We start from the raw sequence: 22571 nt of genomic DNA on the forward strand, positions 1-22571 counted from the left end.
AATTTTAAACATCGCCATTTTGACTTTCGCCTTTTCGAGCTACATCGCTATTCTGCATATCTAAGTTTTATAGGTTCTAAAAATTCACTTTCGATTTTTTGCTGCTCTACATTCTGGTCTGTCTGTGGAACAATTACTCTCCGCATTTTGAATTCGAAAATATGAATTTTCGATTAAACACGCAATCTGCTGAATAGTCGATCGGGAATAAGAATTTCGAATTACTTATTTTTCTCCAAACTGATGTGACAACTTTTAAAATTTCGAAATATCGACCGTTCTACAATTCAGTTATTCGACACATTGAACCCCACCCGAACTGGCTAAGACCGCGTGACCAGAGACGTTTTCATTTCCTGGCTGCAAAATCCTGTCCCCAGGGACAAAGGGACTTTTTTCTATTACGGGTGATACGGGGTCGACTCACTTCCGTGGAAAGCACGGTGACGAGGTTGAGATTCGATGGAGGAGTCATTTAAAAAGAAGGGAAAAATTCTGAAGCTTCGATACTCGAATTCTTATTCAGTATTTTAAAATATTTTCCTCGAAAGCAAGAGGAGTTTGCCAGAAGTGGAAGCCACGTTTAGTTTTCCTAACCCTGCATCCGGGGAGTTGGGTCGAATCGAGACTCAAGGTAGCACAGCCTCTGTATCACCGAAGAAAAACTAACATCTGTGCTTAAAAGCACTTACCGCGACGCAATTAGGTGGGGAAACCTGATTGTGGCACGCCGAATAAACCACAGATGTGGGTTTTCACGACGACCGCAAGTCAGAGGCGCTCCATGTTCCTCATGTTTGATTCATTTTTGCTACTCCGCAGGTCGGATGGTCCGGGCGTTAATCCCTGTTCAGAACTCGGGTCAAAAGGCACAGAAGTCCCAAAGTGGGTCTAGAAGGTGCGGCGAGTCAACAAAATCGTGTGGACTGTGCCACGCCAACTAATAAAAACAACAATAAATCATTGTAACGATACAATAATAAATAAATAAAAAATAACACGAAACTGATTATCAATGAAAATAATCGACTTTCACTCCTAGATGAAAATTTTCATTTTCTTCTCATAGCAGAAGCAACATTCATCGAGTATATATTTTAAAATCACAAATAAATGCTGGTCTCTTCGTTTCTATTTTTACGCAAATCCCTAACAACGAATGGTCGTATAAAATCCCCTGAAACTCGCAGATTCACAGTCCACACGAAAATTACACGAGCCCGAAAGAGCCGAAGCAGCTGTTTAACAAAGCATTTATTGCGCAGCAATTCCAGGAATACTATGATTATTAATTTTGAAAAAACGACTGAAAAGAGAGCTTTTGATAAATGGATGGGAACACTTTTACTCCGGTAATGTTGAACGTACGGTCAAAAAGGTAGAGAGCAGCAAGATTTTTGAATAATTAAATAAAATCGAATGTAATTCGGTGCAATTTTCTGTGCCTCGTGAGCCTCCGTACACAAAGTACATGAAGAACGTTGCAATACTTTTGTCTCAAATACTGCGTGAATTCTTTTCATCAGTCCTTGCCCCAATGTTAGAATTATCGCGAGAACGCAACGAGCCTTTTGGCCCATACTTTTATCGCTCGGTTCGCAGAGTTGACACACGCTCGCATGGAAATAAAACAGACACGTGGTATTATTAGGTCGCTTGAATATTCGAAAGAATCTCCAGCCTCCTTCGCTTTATGATTGAATTAACCACGCCCATTGAGTGAACGTCAAAAAAATGCTTTCCATAATTTTTGCTGTCTGATAAGTTTCTCGCTTTTTCAAAGTTTGAGGAGAATACGCAACGGGGAAGGGAACTTTAGTGATCCGAAATGACACGATCATCGAACACGGGGGGACGATTGACTCGTGAACGTGAGAATTCAGTGAGCAACGATTTCATCCTTATTCGACAAGCTTTAGCTCTGTTCGGATTAAAATGCATAAAAATAGACGATTTTAATGAGTATTTGAAATGATGAAATGTCTGATATTTGAATTTTCAAAAAGGAATGTGATTTTTATTATTTATTTAAATTGAAACAGTCGCCCGGTGGTCTCTCATTTTGAAATTCGTTCGAATTAATTCAATAGTTCTCAAGTGCACACTAGCACGCGTACAGCGAAGCATAGAAACACCATTTTTTCATTCCCGTTTGTTTCGCATGATGCACGCAGCATTATATTTATGATTGTTACTTTTTATCAAACCATGTTGTATATCAAAAGGATCATTCGCGTTCATTTAGCGCCGTTTGTCCACCGCACGGAGCTGGCTCTCACCACCGGAGGTCTACGAGAGAAAATAGAAAGCAGCGGCGAATGAGAGAAAAGGGCTGAAAAGAGATTCTATATCGTTCGGTGACATTGGACACGAATGACGTCTCGAGTTGCGGTAGGGTGGGGGGGCAGTAGTAACAGCTATGAGTGTGCGGACTGTGACAAAGCTTTGACTCGGTCAATCATTCTATTTTTTCACTTCCTACTCCCTCCTAGCCTTGTCCCTATATTTTTGCCTCATTCAAACTGCCTCGTCTCTCTTTCTCGCTTCCTCATTTTCATTCTTTTCGTCTATTTTTACGCTCTTCATCGTTCCCTCGAATACTTTTTTTCCTTCTCGCAGAGTCTTTCCATCTCCCTCGCCCTTTCATCTCTTCCTTTCGCTCACCCGTTTCTTTCTTTCTCTTTATTTTCTTGTTTTATTTGCGCTTCTCCGCCGCAATCTCTTCTTTTTTCATTCATTTTTTTCTCTCGTTATCTCCCTTCCCCCCGTCACCGTCCTCCATTTCCATAACTTTGAGCGACTATTTTTGTGGATCTCGCACTCTATAGACTTCGACCTCGTACGCGGACCTCCTCGCTATGTATACGAACGCTTTTTACCTACGATCGAAGATATTACATACAGCAGAGGTGAAGTTGAAAACGACACGAAGCTTTATTCCAGTGTACGTCAAGCTGATACACCGCGCTACTCTCCATTATTTATGGACCATTAAACAAATTATTTTAAATTTAAATATTAACTCGGTTTCCTCTATACAAAGACTAAGCTACACTTACTTTATTCACGCCTCGTATAACTCGCTAATCTATATTCTATACCCTTGTGAAGAGCAGGGAAGGAATTGATTTAACGACAAAAATTGCGAGATGCTTGAGTCATGCGATGCGGCTGGCTAAAAAATGTTTGCTAATCGTACAAAACTGCGTACCAATGGCATTCCTAAATTTTAGACGAATGAAAAATGTTAATTAAAAATTCATGGCATCTCGTACACGGTGAATTATTTATTTTAGCATTGTTTCGTAATTTTTTAAAGGCTCAAGCGTGCCACGGAAAGGCAGTTTTTCATTATATTTTTCGCATTCACTTGATTTCAACATTTTTCAAAACTCAAGCCGCAAAAAATGGGCAACTTGATTTTTTTCACGATCTTGGAGTCGAATCGGCCGCTCGCGGGGAACGATGAAATAATTATTTTGAGCAAGTTTTATCGGCTCTCGATAAGCCTCGTTTCGCTTCCAGACTATTTTATTTGGACAACGCCCCAACACTAGGTTACGGCGGCACGTTTGTCCGAATGAAATTGAAAAAGGCGCCGCTCGCAGTGATGGAAACACAGCCATTTTCTGCAAGACAGTTCTGAACCTAATGACAGCCTCTTTGTCCGAAAATTGTTTTTCGACGATATCTCGATCTTTGGTCGGTCAACCTTCGACAAATTGTGAGACTCCGTCCTTCGTCATTCACCGCAATCAGTTTGCTTGCTTTCGATTTATTGATCTTGCTGGCTTGCATTTTTTATTTCGATTCCAGTTTTATCATATCGGCCATTCTTAAAACGAATTGAAATCTTACATTTGTAATTGCCTTCAACTTTTGTCACAATGCCAGCAGACACAATTTGCACGAAATTGCAGCTCCAGAAATCGATCAAAACCTTTCGATTCAGCTCGGCTGAACGTTTCACATTTCCTCTGATCGAGTCTCTAAAAACCACACAACATTGCGTAGTTCATTTCGGTCAAACGGACGCTTCCGATCGATCACTTCGTTCCCTATTGTATAAAAACGCGACTCGTTCAAAAACTGCCCGACTTTAGTGCTGGAGCAACGATTTTATATTTGCCAATCGGTCAACTTGCGACAGAGAACGCACGAGCACATTCGTTGATGTGGTTCAATTGGACGTTTCTGTATATACATGTACGCATGTATATAAATGAATGAACAGGTCAGTAAACGAATCGATTATGGCTCATTGACCTCTATATCCATACGGATACTTCATGAGACTGCGATCTCTATGATTCTCTAATGCACAAGCCTTTAATTAGTGGTTAGTCGTGTTACTGAAATTATTGGCTTGGGTCAAAGTGGAAACCAGGGAGGAACGGGCGAGCTGATCGAGGTTCCGGTCTCGTCGAGACTGTCGAAAATCAGCGTTTCAAGGCTGTTCAAATGAGCGTTTTCTCATGATGCGGTGAATTGAAAATACACTCGCTCCGTTTTACTTTTTAAATAGCGCGACGAGCGTGTCCAGAGCCTTTTTGTATACATTTTTCTGAATTATTTGCAAAAGAAGTGAAGAAAAAAAGCCGGAGCGATGCGGTGAGCCGACCGATGAGTTGACAGCTTAAAGTGACATTCCTCAATCGCTACGCCGGAAGTAGGACGATGTCGAACCTTGAGATGCGAAATATTCGATATTGCGGGGACAAAAACGTTCTCGAGATTCGAACATCACTGACTGTCTCATTTTCACTATCTAGTATTGAAAATTTGAGGGTTTTAAATTGCTAAAACGCTATTCATAATGGAGAAAGCTCACTGGAAATATCACAATCGACGTCTTGTGCTTCCCGTGAGTTGAACGTGGTTAGGAAAGAGAAATTTCGTATGCATTAGGTCGACACCGTCGTATCCAACAGCTTGGATTTTCTGTCGAGAAAAGGAACAAAAAATAGGAAATTCGATATGGTCGCTCTCAACCGCTGATGCAATCGGATACCCAAGTGTACTTTTCCTACGACTTTCGAGCACTTGAGAATCCAAACCTTGAGCTTTCATTTTTGTAAACTCATTTCGCACAGCAGAAACAGTCGAAATAGAAAAAAATATGGATTTGACACGAATCAGAACGGCTCATAGTATTTTTCATCAACGCTCTTCACTGATGCCAAAAACAAAGACGTACTTCCTTAATAATGCGTACAAACGAACTCGTATCGGTTGTGCGCATGAAATTTCTTATCATAGATAAAAACACTTTCTACGATATGCAAAATTTTATCATTTTGCTTCCTCATCGAGGAAGCTTTGTGACGATGAAAAATTTTTTTTCCCAGTTTTCAATGTCAATGTGCTCAAAATATTCCAAAACATCGAAAAATCATATCTAGAAAAAATGTCCGGATGTGTGCGTGTGTGTGTGTTATGGCACTGCAAAATTCAAACGCTTATAACTCGGAAACGGTTTGAGATACAGGGCTACCGTTTTGCACAGATGTTAATCTATACAAGTTCTTCATTCTTTGATAATTTTGTCAGAATTTGTAAAAAATTGCGAATCTGACGACGTTTTGAAATTTTCATAAAAAGGGTGTCGACGCTCTAACTTTCGAAAATTTTAAGATTTATTAATAATTTTTTTTTTATAAATAGACTATCATAATAGGAAGGTTGGTATTGAATTTGGGGAACATCGGTTGAGCGGTTTAAATTTTATGACATTTTGAATTTTACGAAAATATGAATTTTTCAAAAAGTCGTCTAGCCGCTTGAATTTTTGGAAATTTTGTAAGATATTGTGTATAAGTCTGTACTTCTTTTATACTTTCCAGAAAAGTTGTCTGAATTATTCAATTTCAATGTAAATAGAAAAACGACGAAAATTGAAAGTTGCAAACTGTTTTTTTCTGATGGCTCGTCATGCAGTTTTTTTAATGAATTTAAACAAAGAGATAAATTAAAGTTCGTAAAAGAAGGTAGAGAAAATACATTAATTCCTTGTATACAAAAAAAATTCTGCAAATTGCTTCCTCAAGATGGTCAAGATGCACGATGCTCGAAGCTTCCTCTATGAGGAAGCCAAAATGAAAAAAATAGCACCTCATAGAGTAAGCTTTGAGCATCGTGTTTTTCAATAATTCAGGAATTAGAAAGTTCTGAACGATATTGTAGAAGGAATTCCGACAGAGAAGTCCGATCCAAGCAGTTATTATTTCTTCCGAGTTGCTAAAAGTTCTATTTCAATGTGAGCGATCGCCGAACGAGTTATCGAGTTGGAATTTTCGTTCGAGCCCATCTGGATATCCGGAGAGGAAGCTTTTTATTGGACCTTCAGATCACCCACGTTTGCCAAAGGCGGGAGCTAAATTGTTGACTTTTGGTCTGGCACTTTTTTCTCGGCCTTCCGACGTCGAATCGTGTTTAAGCGAGACGCAAAAAGGGTAAAACCTGGCGATAAGCTAACCGGTGGATTGATCGACACGCGTCAAGCCGGCTTGATAGTATGCTCTCTCAAGTGATGAGGAAAAACTCGCGAGCAAACAGAATATTTGAGACGTGTATAATGGTCACTTTGCGCTAAAAAAGAAAGCTCAATACTTGCAAAAAAGATACAATTTTACGAAAATACTTCAAGGAAGTTGAGACCGTACAGTCATTTTTTTACCCAAAAGTTATGACCTGTACCTTTCAAAAGTTGGGCCAGTTTACAGTTTGGCAACGTTGCATACGCTTTAAAGGAGAGTGGGGAAAAAAAACGAAAAACTGGTGAAAGCTCAGTCGAAAAGACGGACGGTGAAGAGCCTAGCCACAAAAAACTGCACGGGAAACAGATTATTATTAATATCTCAGCAAATCTCCTAATAAATATGAAAAAAATTGACACTCAGCAAGCCTTGCTCGTGTTGCCCAAAAAATTTCATATTTTTAGCATCATTTTTTACGAAAATATCACTGAATGTGTCTTGATTTTCATAAGATTAAATGTTATTTGGCCCAAATTGTTATTGATTTTTCTCAGCAACGACGCTCCTCAACTCTCTGAAAACTTGACTGCTTTTTTTTACACTTCACTTTATAAGATGCAATCGATTTAAAAGCGATGACATCATTTTCTTTCCAATGCCTCAACTTCTTTAAGGAGGGTGGATCACGAAATCAAAACAATCAGAATTTGATAAAATTTGATGATTAACATTCTTTGGCATCACGTATGCAAGCACATTTTTTTTCAATTTTTTTTACCACATGGTTATCGAATATTGAGCGTTAAATCAAAGTTCTCATGCACGAGATGTATAATTGTATATATGTAAACTGTATGCTTATACACGTGAACTTTTGTGTTCAATTACTCGAGGGCTATGTGGTAGAAAAATCTAAAAAAATTTATATTGTCTTATATATTTTTAAAGAATACATTTATACCAAATTTTATGAAATTTTTCATATTTTTAACATGGTTTAGCATGGCAACATTGTATCGTCGCGATCCACCCTCCTTAATCAACAAGTTTGTTATGTCAAAATATTCATGCTGCACGATACTGCGACGTTTCTTCTGCAGCAGCTCGCTACGATCGCCACCCAGAGGCCTCTTGATGAGCTACAATTGTAAGAAGACTTTTAACCTTTTAAGGTATTACTGGATGGATAGCTCGACCAAAAATTATATCTGATTGAAATTTCCGTACTTCGTGATGCAATAAAAATCTGAAAAAATTCAACAACATTTGGAAAGCTATGAACAACAATTATCAATAATAATATTGCCCAAAATTTGATAACAAATTGTTTAAACAATCAATTATTCAATAATTTTGCGGTCATCTCTTGTTTTTTTTTTTTTACGAATCAAATGTGTGTATTTTTCCGAATGCTCATGAATTTTCACAATTTTCGTGGACTTTTGAAATTTCTTGAAAACATTTTGAAAAAAATTTTTTTTAATTTGAATTTTGGATATGTTTTAGAAGACATATTTACCATCAGTTTTGAAAAGTCTCAAGGTTACTGGATCAAAAGTGTACAAATAGAGCCACTTAAAAAATTTAAAAAAGGGAATTTCAAAAATCCACGAAAATTCTGAAAAAAATCATGAGCATTCAGAAAAATGCGCACATTCGATTCGTAAAAAAAACAATGGTTTACTGTAAAATTGTTAAAAAATTATTTATTCAAACAATTTATTAATAACTTTTGAGCAATATTATTATTGATAATTGTAGTTCATAACTTTTCAAATGTTGCTGAATTTTTTCAGATTTTTATTGCATCGCGAAGTACGGAAATTCCGATCAGGTACAATTTATCCGTCCTATAAAGGTTAAATGCAAAAGTGAAGTTGAAAACCCCTCACAAATTTCCGTAGCTTTTTAACGAAGCACCAATAAATATCCCCCGATCCGAATTTATCAAGCAACAAAGTTCGAGCGCACTTCCCACCGCTGTTTGCAGACGACAAAGTCGAAGCAAAAGAGCCTAACTGTTAACTTTATACCCAGGCAAATGATTATTTGTACAATTAGCTGTGGTTTTGTTTCGAGTGGAAGTAATCGATTGTCAAAGGATTGTAAATCAATCAGCAATGGTATATTGAACCGTTTGAAATTCGCTCGGAGTTGGCAGAATCAACCGCCAATCAATGACAATCACTGGCTCTGTTATCAAACGTTACACTCTCGCTTCGTTCGGCTGCCCATCTTTCGAGAAGGACCGCGATCACAGTAACACCCAAGCTTTCAGCAACGTTGAGTAACGATATTGCAGAGATTGTGCTATCAGCGAATGTCGGGTGCTAATGGAACCTGCAGCTCCAAACGTAGATTTCTTCAATCATTAACTGACTCGCTCAAAAAAGCGAGGAAAACGCAGTAGCGTTATATTAAATAATTAATGCAACAGGGCAAATCCTTAAAAACTGGTTTTATTCCTACTCCGTATTAAAACTCCAACCAAAGTTCTTTCCGCCATTTAATTTCTTGTAGAAGAGTTTGGGTTAAGAATATACGACTTTTCGCATCGACACCAACTAAAATGGAAGCTGGTCTCATTTCGGAGCAACTGGAAGGATACTTTCAACACTTTAAAGTTTTCTTTCGCAGTAAACTTGGACCAGTACCAGGACCAGAGGTGGTATAAAAATGCTTCCACTTCGTGCAACTACGTATATATATTGTGTTCCAACCGAAATGGCTGTGAATGTTCCTCCATCTGGTTAGCTGTATACACATAGCCAAAAGTCACACGAGCGACAAACGACTTTCCGGACAAGCGGCAGTTCCCCGAAACTTTTGCAAAGCTCAAAACGGCAAACAGTTTTCGTGCAAACTGCGTCACACTGGGATGCGACTGTCGAATGAATGCACACATATATTTCGAATTCACGACCTTTCGCAGCTAATGTCATAGTTCTCGACTGAACACGAGTTCCACCATTCGTAGCTGAAACATCGTGCTACAAAAGTGCACATGCAGTTAAGTAGATAACGTTTAATATCCACCTGGATGCTAATTTAATCCTTTGGCAAGAGATCAAAAATCATTTGGGGACGGAAGTTTCATCATGGAAGGAAAAAGCATGGTTTTATCATGCTTGTTGGAACGAGCAAGATTCAATGTGGCGTCGAAACAAGCCTTTAAGCCAAAACTTAAGATTTCTAGATTTTTAGTCTGTCCTGATGGCAATCGCTTATTCTGGGAAGACGAAGAACGGGAAAGCGCGGTCCCAGTTTCCCTCAAGGCTATTGGGCATCGTTTTTCGTTTCTGTCCACTCGAGAGCCTCTAAATAAGGTTGCTCCTGTTATTGCCCGCTGCACTCGCGATTCATTTTCCATTTTACTATATATTTTGAGATTCGACAGGTGTTCAATGTCCTGAGGGAAAATTTAGGTTGTTTCAACCCAATCCCCATAAGTGGTCGTCGCGCGTTATTCTCAATTCGGTCTGTTACGGCTGCGTTTCTGCGTGTACGTTGATCGTGGAATAGTCGACCAGCATAGCAAAATTTACTTCGTTGGTCTATCCCACGGGATGGACAGAAGTACCTACCTGTTGTCCACACAAAAGTACAGTCATAGAACGTGAAATGGAAGTTAACGGGCTCCAGCTTTTCAGGACAAATAGAGATCGTGAAATTCCGCTGAAAAACATTGCGTAACTCTTATTTTCCCGTCCAATGTGACAGCACTCCCAGTTGCTGTTTATTTATCGAGGACTCCCAAAAGCGAATTTACCGTCAGGGAAACTTTCTGACCGCACGGTTCGTGGAGGAGACCATAAATCGAATCGCGTCATTTTAACGATGACAAATCAACCAATTTCCGGAGGTCACGGGACAAAAGTTACATCGAAAGCGCATCGACCCCGTTATGCTATGGGATTTTTATTATTTCACCACTTAACGAGTGGTCGGGAATCGACCAGTCTCGAGCACAGCGGCGCTGCACGCGTCCTAGCTTCGTTGAAATGTTTCTTTTCAATACTTGGCGTCAAGACACTCTGCCGCGTCTCCGGATATTTTCGTCGAAATCTCGCCACACCGAAACTTACTGTTTCTTCTCATCCCCTCGCCGGATTAAGCTCTGCTCAATTGTACTTCAATAATCTCCATTGTACCGAGCATCGTGGACAAAAGTATGTTCGAAGACTCCACTCTGGAGGATAATTGAGCCTGTTTAGTCTCTGGCTCTCGACAGCCACTCTCGGTACACTTTGTTTACACGATGCTGCTGCGCCTAACTTCAACTCCGTAGCGCATAGCTAAGGCGAGGATTTGCGCCGCGAAACAACGAGGACTGTACGATAATGCATTGTTTTGCCTGACAATACGGAAGACCTTTCCATACCACGGACGGCTAAGCAAGTTTCCACTACGCTTATTTCGATCTTCAAATTATAACGGTGGCTTTGTCTCGTCGAGAGAATTCCCGAAGCACAATGTAAAATTTGCCGTATCTGTTGCTCCGCTGGCACTTGGAGTACGAATGCCCAAACAAAATGGCAGCTGCTTCAACTTCTCTGGTACCTTCTTCGTCTTCATGGGCCGACAGTAAATACGTTCCACTCTCAACTCACGGCCGAGTATACTCGTGACAAACTCATTCCAACATTTTTAAGGTGTAATTGGCCGGTTTATCAGTGGCTCGATGCACTGGCGACGGTTCTTCAATTCTTTCGTTCCTTCGACGAGAAAATACCGGACTTTGCCACTCTGAAATTGTTGCGTGGAATAATCCTTCATTTGAAATACTTCATACAACGATCTGTCATTAAAATAATGCGTTTTAAGTAACGTTGTGGTAAGACCTCGCGATTTCTCGTAGCGAGGCTACTTCAATGGAAATATCTCCGAGATCTCGTAATCGGGGAAGCACCCGGTAACCAATGTTCCAACTTACTCATCACCATTCGAGCACTCTTCAACGACGAGCTCGTTACGAAGAAAAGATTCTTCGTTCAAAAATAATTCCTCGGAAGTTCTGTGCCACGAGCAATGGTGCGTGCGGCTGGACGTGGGGCTCCAGCCTTCTCCCAAGCGAAGGTGGTGGTCTCGAGGGTTGACTCTTGGTTCGGTGACCGCTTGATCAAAAGCCGCCCGGATCATCGACGCCTGCTGGGCTAAAAATCTTTTCCCACGTCACTGGTCGGAAGCGTCAACTAAAACTGAGCAAAATCATGGGCGAAAAGCCTTGCGCGAATGACTTCCGGGCAGCGTTGCCGAAGCCGCCCACGGAGACTCGAGAGTCAACGGGGTGGCGCAAGAAACGACAATTCAACGCTGCAGCCGTCATTTTCACTGACGCATAAAATTCAACACTTTCATTCTGACATTCCAATGGACCCACTCCGAAAAAAGCGCCATGAATTTTCTAAGTACGTCGATTTGGAGTGAATTCAACTATTTTCAAATTCCGATTCACCGATTGAGGAGAAAAAAAATTCAACAAAATCTCGAAAACGCGTTTGCATTCCAGCGATGCGAACCCAATGCGCAATGACAATACTTTTTTGTTAGCAAGCATATTTATTCCAAAGCACGTACATACGCGACAAGTGATTACGTAGAAAAAGAGCGACGATGCGCGTGCGAAAGAGCCGGTATCGAGATCCATCCTTTTTAGCCTTTGAACGTACAGTGTCGCGACGGCCTTGCTCGCCTTCGAATCCCCATTCAGGCGACAACAACAACGTATATACACGTTTTTATCTCGTATCCCCGACGACCATAATAAGTCATTTTATAAATATCGAGACGCAACGCATCAGCTCATATTTATTCATTTATATATGAAGCATTAATCAAGAGTTTTACTTACTTCACAATAACCGCGTTATAACTCGTCGCAGGCTCCGTGAGGGATTGGGCCAGTCCCGAATGTCTTTCATCGCGGATCAATCCCGCGGAGGAAAAAGTCGGGACAAATACTCGGATTCGGGGAAGCAACGCTCACTGTTGTTTCACGATCGACCGATCCCACTGCACTCGAAGAAGCGATCGCGATAGTTTTTCCCCCATTTCTCCGAGTGCGTCGAGCGTCCATGCGCGAATAAGGGCAACGAGCGCGTGCGAGTGTGGTCGGAACTGTCGGAAGTAGAATATTTCAGTCCCATGCGCCGTCACAGTTGTCTGACAGTCGTTTACAAAAGTCAGGAAACCCCTGAAATTTATCGGAAACGCAGCCTCGGTTCCTGCAGGTCTCGCGTGTGACGCGGGCAGTTCAAAAAACTCATTTTATTCGTTAAGAAATGTCGCGCTTATGGTTTTCGCCACCAGAGAGCGCCGCGATCTCCGTATTCGAAGGAATCCGTTGGACGAAGCCGCAGCGGGACGCTGCGGTGGATGATCCTTCGATGAATTTACAGATTTTTGTATCTCCGAGCCAGATTCGATAACGAATACTTGTCAAAGCTTCTTCAATCGTTTGACAGTCGAGCTGAGCATTGACCAGGCTGCAGTGTCAGATGAAAAAAAAAAAAAAAAAAGAAAAAACACAATAAAACAAGGTAAAACAAACGTTCGAATCACTAACGAAAAACGTAATAAATGAAAATATCGATATCGAGGACCACGCGATACGAGGCGACGAACGGCCGACAGAAAATTCGACGACCAAAGCGGCCAAGCGTACAACCACTCGCGACGAATGCCAGTCGCGAACTGTCCTACTCGGCGGGACTCTCTTTGACACGGAACAGTGCCGATGGCCCCCCGCGTTTTCAATAAGCACGCATATAGATTTGAGAGTGTAAAAAAAGCGCACTCTCTCTTTCTCCGTCGGTCTCTTTCTCTATCGAAAGCCCTCGACACGAATGTCCACGTATACGTCGATTATTAGTGTACAGACGAAATATATGTGCTCGTATGAACGATACACACGCAACGTCTCGTGTTTCCGATGGCTTTTTTATTAGCGCTTATTATATCGCGGTTGTTGGTGCACTAGTAACTGTGTATATTTTCCATTGAGATCTGACGACGATCGAATTGAATCGCCTCGACAATTAGGATAATGGTCGCGGTTTAACGGCCTTGACCCTCCTTAACGTGTAGTGCTACGCGTTGGCAAAAGCTCACGAAGCTTCTCGACGCACAGGGTGGCGACGAACCAAAATCGACTGGGTAGAACGCCGAGACAAAGGTTTATTTACAATTGCTTCGTTCGAAGGAATTTGGGGCTATTTGGGAGTGAATTTTCAAGGTGACTCGAACGGGCGACACTGAATGTAACTTTCGGACTTGAGTTTTTATTGTGCAGACGAATTTTCACATTTTTCAGTGCATTTACCGCAGAGTTATTTAAGCCGACTCGGTTCGATGACGAGCCCAAATCTTGCAGGTTTTGAGCACGATATATTGCTTGAAATATAAAAATAAACGTACTCGGTTTAGATCGGACAGTAGACGACGCGAAAGTTCCAATTTCCGGACGAAAAGGGCACGGACACGCTCGCGCGGAAGCTGATGCAATCGGCTGACCGAACCTCACTTTTATGCGAGTATGTTTACGGTATGGCGAAACTTTGTACTCAGCATTTTTGGTTATTAACGAAAGAGACTTTCTGGACTCCCTGTACATGTGTGTAAATTTCGTTCAACTCCGGTGTGTCCTCGAATCGCGTTAATTATTCTCCCGCGTAAACGGACCTCTCAAGAGATATATGACTCAAGAGAATATAGTGCATTCAACACCGCGATATGGCGTTTAAGGTTAAGGTGTTGCGCGCGCGATCAAAACACACAACACCCACGCTATAAAGGTGTAATCAGGAAATCCGGGAGAAACTCAATGCGCTCGAGACGTTTAAAAAACGGGTTGGCTCGGTCATGCGTGAGCGATTGAAATATTGCGAACCAAATACTCGGTAGATAGGGCAAAAAAACGTTTGATGTTCCTCGGTTTGGGAAGCCAAAAAAATGTACCAATCGTACATTATTTATGATGTTTCTTATTTCTCGATAAGGAATTTTATTATTTACCTTTGAACGACCGATCGAGAATAATGAGGATTATGAGGAATCGGCTTCCGACGTTCGACGGTTAGACGCGGTCGACGCGGTAATTTCAGTTCTTCAGAGTCCTTGGTCTCCACGGTGTGACTAATGAGCTGCTTCCGAATCTCTAGCGTCATCCTCTCCAACATCGTCCGCTTCTTCAAAAACTGCACTAAAAACCTTTGCTTGTCATTTACCTATACTCGAATTTTAGACGCATGAACATATTTTCAATCGTCAAACAAAGAACGATAGAAAATGAAAATGCCATATGGGTTTCACGAACGTCTCAAAAGATGCTATGATTCCGGAAATACCGCCGGGATAAGCGGCGAAAATTTGAACTATAAGCATTTATTACATTTCCTTTTACCCCCTAGGGGGTCTCCCTATACTTACCTACCAACTTACCCCGCTCACGCACACGCACATAACCTAGTAATCCTAGTATTGTGTAGTTCTGTCAAGTCGATATTTATGATTCGCAATTCTTAATAAAGCGCATTGTAAAACCGTTGTAGAGACATTGCGAATTAAGAAATTTTTATAACAGATTCGAGTAACGGTTTCAACATATATATATATATATTTTGATGGAAAGCCAGAGTTAAACTTTTTCACATTCCGTCAATAATTAGCCGGCTCCCATTTTTTAGAGGTTAAAAACGAGGAACAATGGGAACCGATCACACACATAGACGATGGGGTCATTTAAAAAAGATTTTGGAGCGTTCTGGCCCATTTTGCCGTCCAGATTTCGAACCATCGCCTGAAACTTTGCAATTCCTTATGGAAAATTGTAAGCTTTTAGTCATTGGTGCTGGAGGTTTGGGCTGTGAGTTATTGAAAAATTTGGCTCTCATGGGATTTAGACAAATTCATGTTATTGATATGGATACCATCGAATTATCGAATCTTAATCGGTGAGCATCTAATAATAGTATTTTTATGTACCCCTTAACCAGTCATCAATTTTTTCATTTCCATAACATCCTATCAGTTATCTTTTTGAATTAACTTTTGTCTGTTTTGAACACAGTGTCAAATTTAAGAACATGTAGGATATCGTGCAAAATATAAATGTTCACAATCAAATTTTGAGTCGAAAAGTCTAGGGAAGTTTTTTAAACAAAGTTTGTTCGTTGAAGTTATTACTTTTTTACGATGTTTCCTACCATAATGATTGAAGATAACAAAATGTCATACAACCATGCAGTCTTCGAGAGGTAAAATATCCAATGAAAATCTTTTTCATCAGCCTTTTTCTAAATGAAGTATTTTTATTCTGAAAGTGAACTATAATGAGGTGTTTCATTGGATATTACATCCAAACTGGTACTGATCTTTCAAATTTTTGTTTCATCTACTTTTTCTATAATTTCATCTGCACTGTACAAGGGAGGAAGGATATCCTCTAGTTTTAATCATTTCATCAATTATCTGTCAGACAAAAGTCAAATCGAAAAACATTAAACTTGTAAACTCGGAATGTGTTTCTGAATTTTTGTATACTACTACTACCTTGATTGAAAACAAAATTAAAAAACCAGACAGTTCCTCTTCCGTCACAAAGATCTGGGTTCTTCAAAAGCCGAAGTAGCAGCCAGATTTATAAACAACAGAGTACCAGGATGTAACGTCACAGCACACTGCTGTATGATTCAAGACAAGGATGAGTCGTTCTACCGTCAGTTTCATATAATCGTCTGTGGCTTAGATTCCATAGTGGCAAGAAGATGGATAAACGGCATGCTGCTATCGCTGCTCGTTTACAAGGATGGAGAATTGGACCAAAGCAGCGTTATACCAATGGTTGACGGAGGCACAGAAGGATTCAAAGGCAATGCCAGAGTCATACTGCCAGGATTAACTGCATGTATCGAGTGCACTCTTGATCTCTATCCTCCACAGGTAAACATGATTATTTGTTACTCTGAAAAGAATATTCAACTAATTCATTCGTCAAGATAGTTGCAGAGATTTCGATCCAGTGCAGAATGTTGTCAATTTTCGGAATTTGTAGAGTGGCATTCGAATGATGAAATTGATTTACGACTATCTTCTAAGAATTTCTGTTTTTCATCATAACAATGGAACTCGGATTCGATTTTCTTTCTTCGCAGACAACTTATCCATTATGCACAATAGCAAATACTCCTCGTTTACCAGAACACTGCATCGAGTATGTAAAAGTAATCCAATGGCCAAAAGAAAATCCTTTCGAATGTGTTATCGATGGCGATGATCCTCAACACATTAATTGGATTTACGAAAAATCGATCGAAAGAGCAACCCAATTTGGTATACGAGGATTGACGTACAGACTCGTACAAGGAGTTGTTAAAAATATCATACCCGCTGTAGCTTCGACAAATGCAGCAATCGCTGCTACATGCACCACCGAAGTTTTTAAACTCGCTACCAGTTGCACACTATCTCTCAACAATTATATGGTACGTAATAAACGAAGGGACGAAATCACAGAACGACATTCTTAACGTTTGTAGTTCTCATTCTCGATTTGAATAGCAATAAATTCTAATTTATAAACTTGAGTCACTACAACCATACCAGTGTGAAACGCACCAAAAAAAAAAATTATTTTGAAGAATCATCAATATCGAATATACATGGAATCGTAATAATCGTTTCTCGTGAACACTGAAAAACTCATCATGAAGAAAATCAAGTAAAATAATGACAATGTCAATTTTTTAGGTTCTCAATAATTTGGACGGAATTTATTCATATACGTACGAAGCAGAGAGAAAATCGGATTGCTTGGCGTGCAGTCAGGAACCACGAGAAATACAAATCCGCGATGAAACCGTTAAATTGAAGGATCTGATTGAGTTGATGTGCGCACGTCCCGATCTACAAATGAAAAACCCTGGGCTTACCGCAAACATCAATGGAAAAATGAAAACTCTCTATATGCAAACTGTCGCTAGTATTGAAGAAAAAACACGCGAAAATTTGACAAAAACTATGGGAGAATTGGGACTAAAGGATGGCACGGAGATAAACGTTGCTGATATCACGACACCGAATACAGTAGTTTTTAAGCTCCGATTTGAACCATGCGATGTCGAAATGAATTGATCCAAACATACAATTTAACTCATGTAAATTATTGTAAATCATTACAATTTTTCAGTTAAATCCAATTAATATTCGCTAAAATAAACGTCTGTTGTAAGTATTCATGAACAAAGCCTTTTTTTCCAGTGATGTACGGTTTTGATTAACCTTTAAGAAGCACACCGGCCCGAATTGCGAAGGCCAAAAATTCCGGTATTCTACTGAATATCTGCAACGAAAAATGAAATAATTTCAAGCAGAACTAGAGTTATGAAAACTAGCGGAGTAAAGCTCGTACGTTGAATAGGATAGCAAATCATGCTCAGAAATTGTTCTTGAACAGTGTAACTATCAGAATTTGTACAATTTGTAATATCGTGGGAAATCGTACTAAAAGTTATTGTTCGCGATTGAAAAATCGTAAGTATAGAGAGTACGCAAATGAACGTAGAGCCACTGTTTTCATGAAATTTTTGATGTCCACATTCAAAAACTGTACAATAACACGAGATAGCTCATTTGTATTAGTAAAAAATACACCGATTACAATATGAAACAACGAGCTCAAACCGATTAAAAAGTACACATTACGATTAAATTACAATTAAAGTTTCAGTAAAAAACTATATTTTGTGATAATTCATAGTTGATTGATTTTTTTCGAGATGTTTGCAATTTACGAAATACATCGATGATTCAATTCTGATGGAGCACAATTAATTAATAGCAAATTAATTATCGATCATTAGATCCAAATTGACGATCTAATACTTCCGTGATCGATATGGTTTCAATTTTACAATTTCTTACTAGGCGTTGCTGTTTATAAGAAAATATGGACAGATTGTTAGTTGAACAAATCATGATTTTTTTCCCGATAAAACGCGTAACGAATTTGCGATCTAATCATAATTTCATTTGCGCTTTTCTTATCATTAAAAATATGCAAATCATTGGCTAAAAATGACAGTTGAACATACAAAGCCGGAATTTGACGCGTAACAGAAATACTACTTGGCTATTATTTCTAGTTCTCCGATTGAATTCATAAATTTACGGCACTATTTAATCGAAGGACACGCTTCAGGTTGTTCTTTCTTTTATTCAATACTATTTCAATCAGCTAAACGAGTAAGGTATGATAAAAAAAGTGAGAAAAAAAAACAAGTGATTGAGTAAAGTTCGATGATAGAGTTTTGCATGTGTTGTTTTATATGATCGATAGAGGTTTGAAAAAATTTCGACACTTTCCAAAAGAGGAACACAATGTAATATGAACGACAATGAATTACGGCCAACCATGGAAATGTTAATTCTCCGGAAGTCTTTTCTCCGATATTATGCAACATTCGAAAAATCAATGTCGCTCCGATCGTTACGATGGTCCAAATGATTGTTGATTCAGTGCACGACAGTGTCAATAACTCATAGAACAGTTCATTCTTGTGTTAAGCCTTCGCGTCCACTTCCATCGTAACTTCCCCAACCGCTTTTTCCGCCTTCTTTTTCTTCTTTTTCCCGGCCTTCGGATTCGCAGAGGAATTCAAGAGTGTCTGAAATCATTTAATCGAACGTTTATTTTTTCGAAAATCACTATAAAATTATCCGACTCCACGAAATCGAGGTAATCGAATGAAAATATTGATCTTAAGCTACCTTTAATTCTTGATCGTCAACTACGCAATCCGACTTGAATGACTCAAGTTCGAAAGGAATTCCCGTTATTTTATGAGGTCCATTGGGCATCAACAAAACTGTGAATTTGAATTGCGCCGCATATTCACTTGGTTTCTCGTACAAAACCTGAAAGCAGGAGCAAAAAATAAAAAAAAAACTGTACTCTCGTCAGTGGACCCAAAGACATCAAGAAAACAACGTCACCTGGAACGGCTCGATTAATCGATGATTAACGCATTCAACAACCGCCATTTTAGCTTTCTTTTCGTCTTCGAAAGTTCGCAAGTTAAAAGGCATCAGACCATGTTTGTGAGTCACCTCGCTGTAGAACGCGCGGGATGTTTTCAATTTCAGCTGATAAGTTTCTTCCGTTTTCTTGTATATTGTCACTCGTGTATCTTGTTCTCGACCTACACCCTCCCCTGTGCTCACCAGCACATCCATTGCGTATACCTAGTAGGAAAATCAATCATTTTTATGCAATCTTAAGATTCCTTACTAAAATATTTCTATTAATTAGAAATTTACTGAAACGTACTTCGATACAAATGCAATATTCATGGCACATTCTCCAGAGGGGAGTTATTTGGACAATTACATCAATAGTATGTTGATACAATGTTAGTCAAATGCGAATCAAATGGTGGTCGATTGAAAATAAATATCCTTTGAATGAAATATAAGAATGAAATCAATCGATTACTGATATGAAGATAAATATAAGTAACTTTGATACTTACTTCGTGAGTTTCAAGAGTAAACTTCTCGTGTTCTTTTTTTTGGGCGTCATTCGGATTTTGTATAATTGTCTTTTCACCGTCAATTTTGAATTGCTTCAGCTGGTGGCTCAGCATACCTTCGATAGGCTTGCAGTTATAAGCTCCACAGATTTTTTCCACTGTTCCCGTTATTGCGTACGTCTAAGAGGAGTAAAGAAATTAATCAAACTATTTCCCAAATTTTATTATCTGAGACAGTTCTTAAAAGCACTAAGGTTAAAAAGTTCTCCATAATTCCTATGCATAAAGTAAAGAATTATGTAAAAGTTTGCATAAGTTCGAGTGTGACAAAATCTTTTCATTGGTTTTTGGAATTCTGTTTTAAATTTCAGAATTCAATGTATCAAATGAATCAAAGCGTTTCTACAACGGTAGCTCTAAAAATTACAGTATCCTGTGAAAAAAAGTTTTTTTCGTACCTCTGTTCCTGGCTTCAACAACCTTAGGGCTGCCTGAGATGCATAATGAGCAGCCAAAACAACATCGGCTTTCCTTCCAGTGACTTTCTTTTCACTGGACGATCCGATGACAATAGTATGAGCAACAACTGCAATGAATCCGTCGACGTGCGCCCCAAGATCTCTGTAGCCAAAAAATGTTTTGATATTCAACACAAATGGTGAAACTATTCACTTTTCTCTTTCTGGATAATGTCATAGATAAGCCAATCATTTCCACAATGAAATCCTTAGTCTTATGAAATTATTATTATATTCGTCTAAATTTGAATGAATCATTTGTTTACTCACACTTTCACTACATCGTCCTCTTTCAAAATGAGATCTGGCTCACTTGCTATTGGCGAGAAATGGCAGATACAGTTGTTCACTGATATACACGTTGGAAAGGCAATACCTTTCTTCAAATCTTTCTCCTTTTTAAAGACTTTGCTTGTCTCTTCTAACAGCAACGTGTCTCCGTACTCACATGCTTCTCTCACTGAAGCCCCAGCTACGCACTTGTCCAAAACCTGTTTTAAAACCTCTGAAAACGTAATAATAACAAGGAAACTCTTATTCACCGAATCGACTCGCCAAGTTGCACCAACATGTATGGGTTAAATTGCTCCGTATCTGATCTTATCAAAACTATGAATTACAAGCAGTCTTTCTGATTGTGACCTAATTATTACATTCATAATCACGAATGTTGTTTTCTTTGTAATGATTAAACTTTTGTATCGAAATGATTCAATAGCGCAATATTAGTCACATCTATTTTAGAAGAAATTTTCAATAATATTCCCCAAATCAATGGAATCGCAAAATCAAAACAAACAGTGAAGTTATAATTACATTTTCGACCGATTTATCATAAATATGGGAAATTGTAAATAAGTTTACAGAACCTTGAACGATAATACTCTGAAAGTTCATTCGTAGCAGGGCTACATAAGAGTGCACAAAATTAAAAATCTTGGAAAAATAGTACAGGGAGTATTGCTCAGTGAAAAATCAAAGTAAATGCTCAACGAATAATTTGAAAAACATGTTAATCATTTCTGTTTTCTATAGTTTGGAAGACCATTGTGCTCTCATGTTAAACATGAAAATAAAACATATTTTCGAATGTATATGAAGCATGCAACTTTTAAGGAATGCAAACGTACTCGTTCAATTTCTTTGGAGCACTAACATTACTTGTCGGAGGTGCTATTTTTCATCACTCGAATAATTTGTAAAAATTCTCGACATTCGTAGATGCATTAATATATGCGATGCTTCTGTAATACACGGATAATACTTCAAGTGGTAGTAGTAATGGCGCATCAAATTAATTTTGAAGAGAGTAGAATGGACGGACTTTGAAGTAATTAGAAAATAAAAAATGCGGGGTCCGGGTGAAAGCCCACATGGTGGAGTCGTGGCCGGCGTTGTATAGCCATACTCCATATGGTCGGAGTTAGAACGACATCGTAAATCCATAAACTATTAGTTTCTATATTAATATCGACGGTTCAAGGAGGTTCGGAGATAATTGAGGGATCATTTTCTTACGGTTCACAATGGCTCCAGCCATCTTATATTTGGTAACAACCAAATCTTCGGCAATCGTCTTCTCAGCCTCATCTTTGTCCGCCATGGTTTTAGCACAACTTTTACTACACGGCACTTGCACGGGGGTCACGTGATATAAAATTAAACCGTAACCGCTTCCGAGTTCCGATACTAAATTAAAGCTGCGTTTTCAACGAAAGCGGTAAACGCGCAACTTTGAATATGAACACATTTCGATCGATAGAATTATAACCTATCGAATATCTATAATACACACCTTATTTCTCAAATTCATTAACACTTCTTCAACTTAAAAACAGTTCGTATCGAAAAGTTCAACTTCTTGCCCCTTCCTAAACTTCTCTATTTATGTAACAAGGAAAAGTTTAAGTTAAAGAATAATTCAAACTCAATAGAATTTAAAAATAGAAATGACCGAAAACGAAGACGGAATCTTAATCATAAATAATGGCTCTTTTTCGATTGGTGCAAAACACTGGCGGCTTTTGCACCAATCCACAAGCTCCGAAAAT

The 22571-nt window shown here is 39.1% G+C and overlaps 3 protein-coding genes across 5 annotated transcripts in view; 1 reads left to right on the forward strand and 2 right to left on the reverse strand.

Annotated features, from left to right (window-relative positions):
* The window catches only part of Oamb (Octopamine receptor in mushroom bodies), a 99194-nt gene extending 84237 nt beyond the window's left edge, over positions 1 to 14957 (reverse strand). The window contains exons 1-3 of one of the 2 annotated variants that reach the window (XM_043417287.1): positions 14904 to 14957; positions 14490 to 14676; positions 12328 to 12961 (exon numbers count right to left, since the gene is read on the reverse strand). The gene's annotated coding sequence lies outside the window, so the exon portion shown is untranslated. Of the gene's footprint in view, positions 1 to 12327; positions 12962 to 14489; positions 14718 to 14903 lie in introns of those variants that run through there. The other variant, XM_043417289.1, reaches the window with a different exon arrangement.
* On the forward strand, positions 13002 to 17706 carry Uba3 (Ubiquitin-like activating enzyme 3). 2 transcript variants are annotated; one of them, XM_043417296.1, is made up of 5 exons: positions 13002 to 13015; positions 15161 to 15427; positions 16055 to 16415; positions 16628 to 16957; positions 17223 to 17706. In XM_043417296.1, the coding sequence occupies exons 2-5, from the start codon at positions 15180 to 15182 to the stop codon at positions 17604 to 17606; spliced, it is 1323 nt and encodes a 440-aa protein (XP_043273231.1). In that variant the 5' UTR covers positions 13002 to 13015; positions 15161 to 15179; the 3' UTR covers positions 17607 to 17706. The 2 variants fall into 2 exon arrangements, with proteins under 2 accessions (XP_043273231.1, XP_043273230.1); XM_043417295.1 differs by lacking the exon at positions 13002 to 13015 and adding an exon at positions 14942 to 15063.
* A 338-nt stretch (positions 17707 to 18044) lies between these two features.
* LOC122409603 (proliferation-associated protein 2G4) lies at positions 18045 to 22193 on the reverse strand. The gene is made up of 7 exons (XM_043417297.1): positions 22039 to 22193; positions 20791 to 21025; positions 20461 to 20623; positions 20003 to 20182; positions 19467 to 19715; positions 19242 to 19388; positions 18045 to 19138 (listed from the first exon to the last, which is right to left on the reverse strand). Exons 1-7 carry the CDS (start codon positions 22121 to 22123, stop codon positions 19034 to 19036), a joined length of 1164 nt encoding a protein of 387 aa, XP_043273232.1. The 5' UTR covers positions 22124 to 22193; the 3' UTR covers positions 18045 to 19033.
* Positions 22194 to 22571: the final 378 nt, after the last annotated feature.

The sequence above is a fragment of the Venturia canescens genome, chromosome 4, assembly GCF_019457755.1.
Source record: "Venturia canescens isolate UGA chromosome 4, ASM1945775v1, whole genome shotgun sequence".
Taxonomy (NCBI): domain Eukaryota; kingdom Metazoa; phylum Arthropoda; class Insecta; order Hymenoptera; family Ichneumonidae; genus Venturia; species Venturia canescens.

Excerpts from the sequence above, each read along its gene's own strand:
- Uba3 (XM_043417296.1), top strand. The coding sequence starts at position 15,180 with ATGGGAACCGATCACACACATAGACGATGGGGTCATTTAAAAAAGATT. Across the intron at positions 15,428-16,054 it reads GAATTATCGAATCTTAATCG|ACAGTTCCTCTTCCGTCACA; the intron begins GTGAGCATCTAA and ends TTAAAAAACCAG. Across the intron at positions 16,958-17,222 it reads TATCTCTCAACAATTATATG|GTTCTCAATAATTTGGACGG; the intron begins GTACGTAATAAA and ends TCAATTTTTTAG.
- LOC122409603 (XM_043417297.1), bottom strand. The coding sequence starts at position 22,123 with ATGGCGGACAAAGATGAGGCTGAGAAGACGATTGCCGAAGATTTGGTT. Across the intron at positions 21,026-22,038 it reads GGCTGGAGCCATTGTGAACC|AGGTTTTAAAACAGGTTTTG; the intron begins GTAAGAAAATGA and ends TTACGTTTTCAG. Across the intron at positions 19,716-20,002 it reads TTACTCTTGAAACTCACGAA|GTATACGCAATGGATGTGCT; the intron begins GTAAGTATCAAA and ends TTTTCCTACTAG.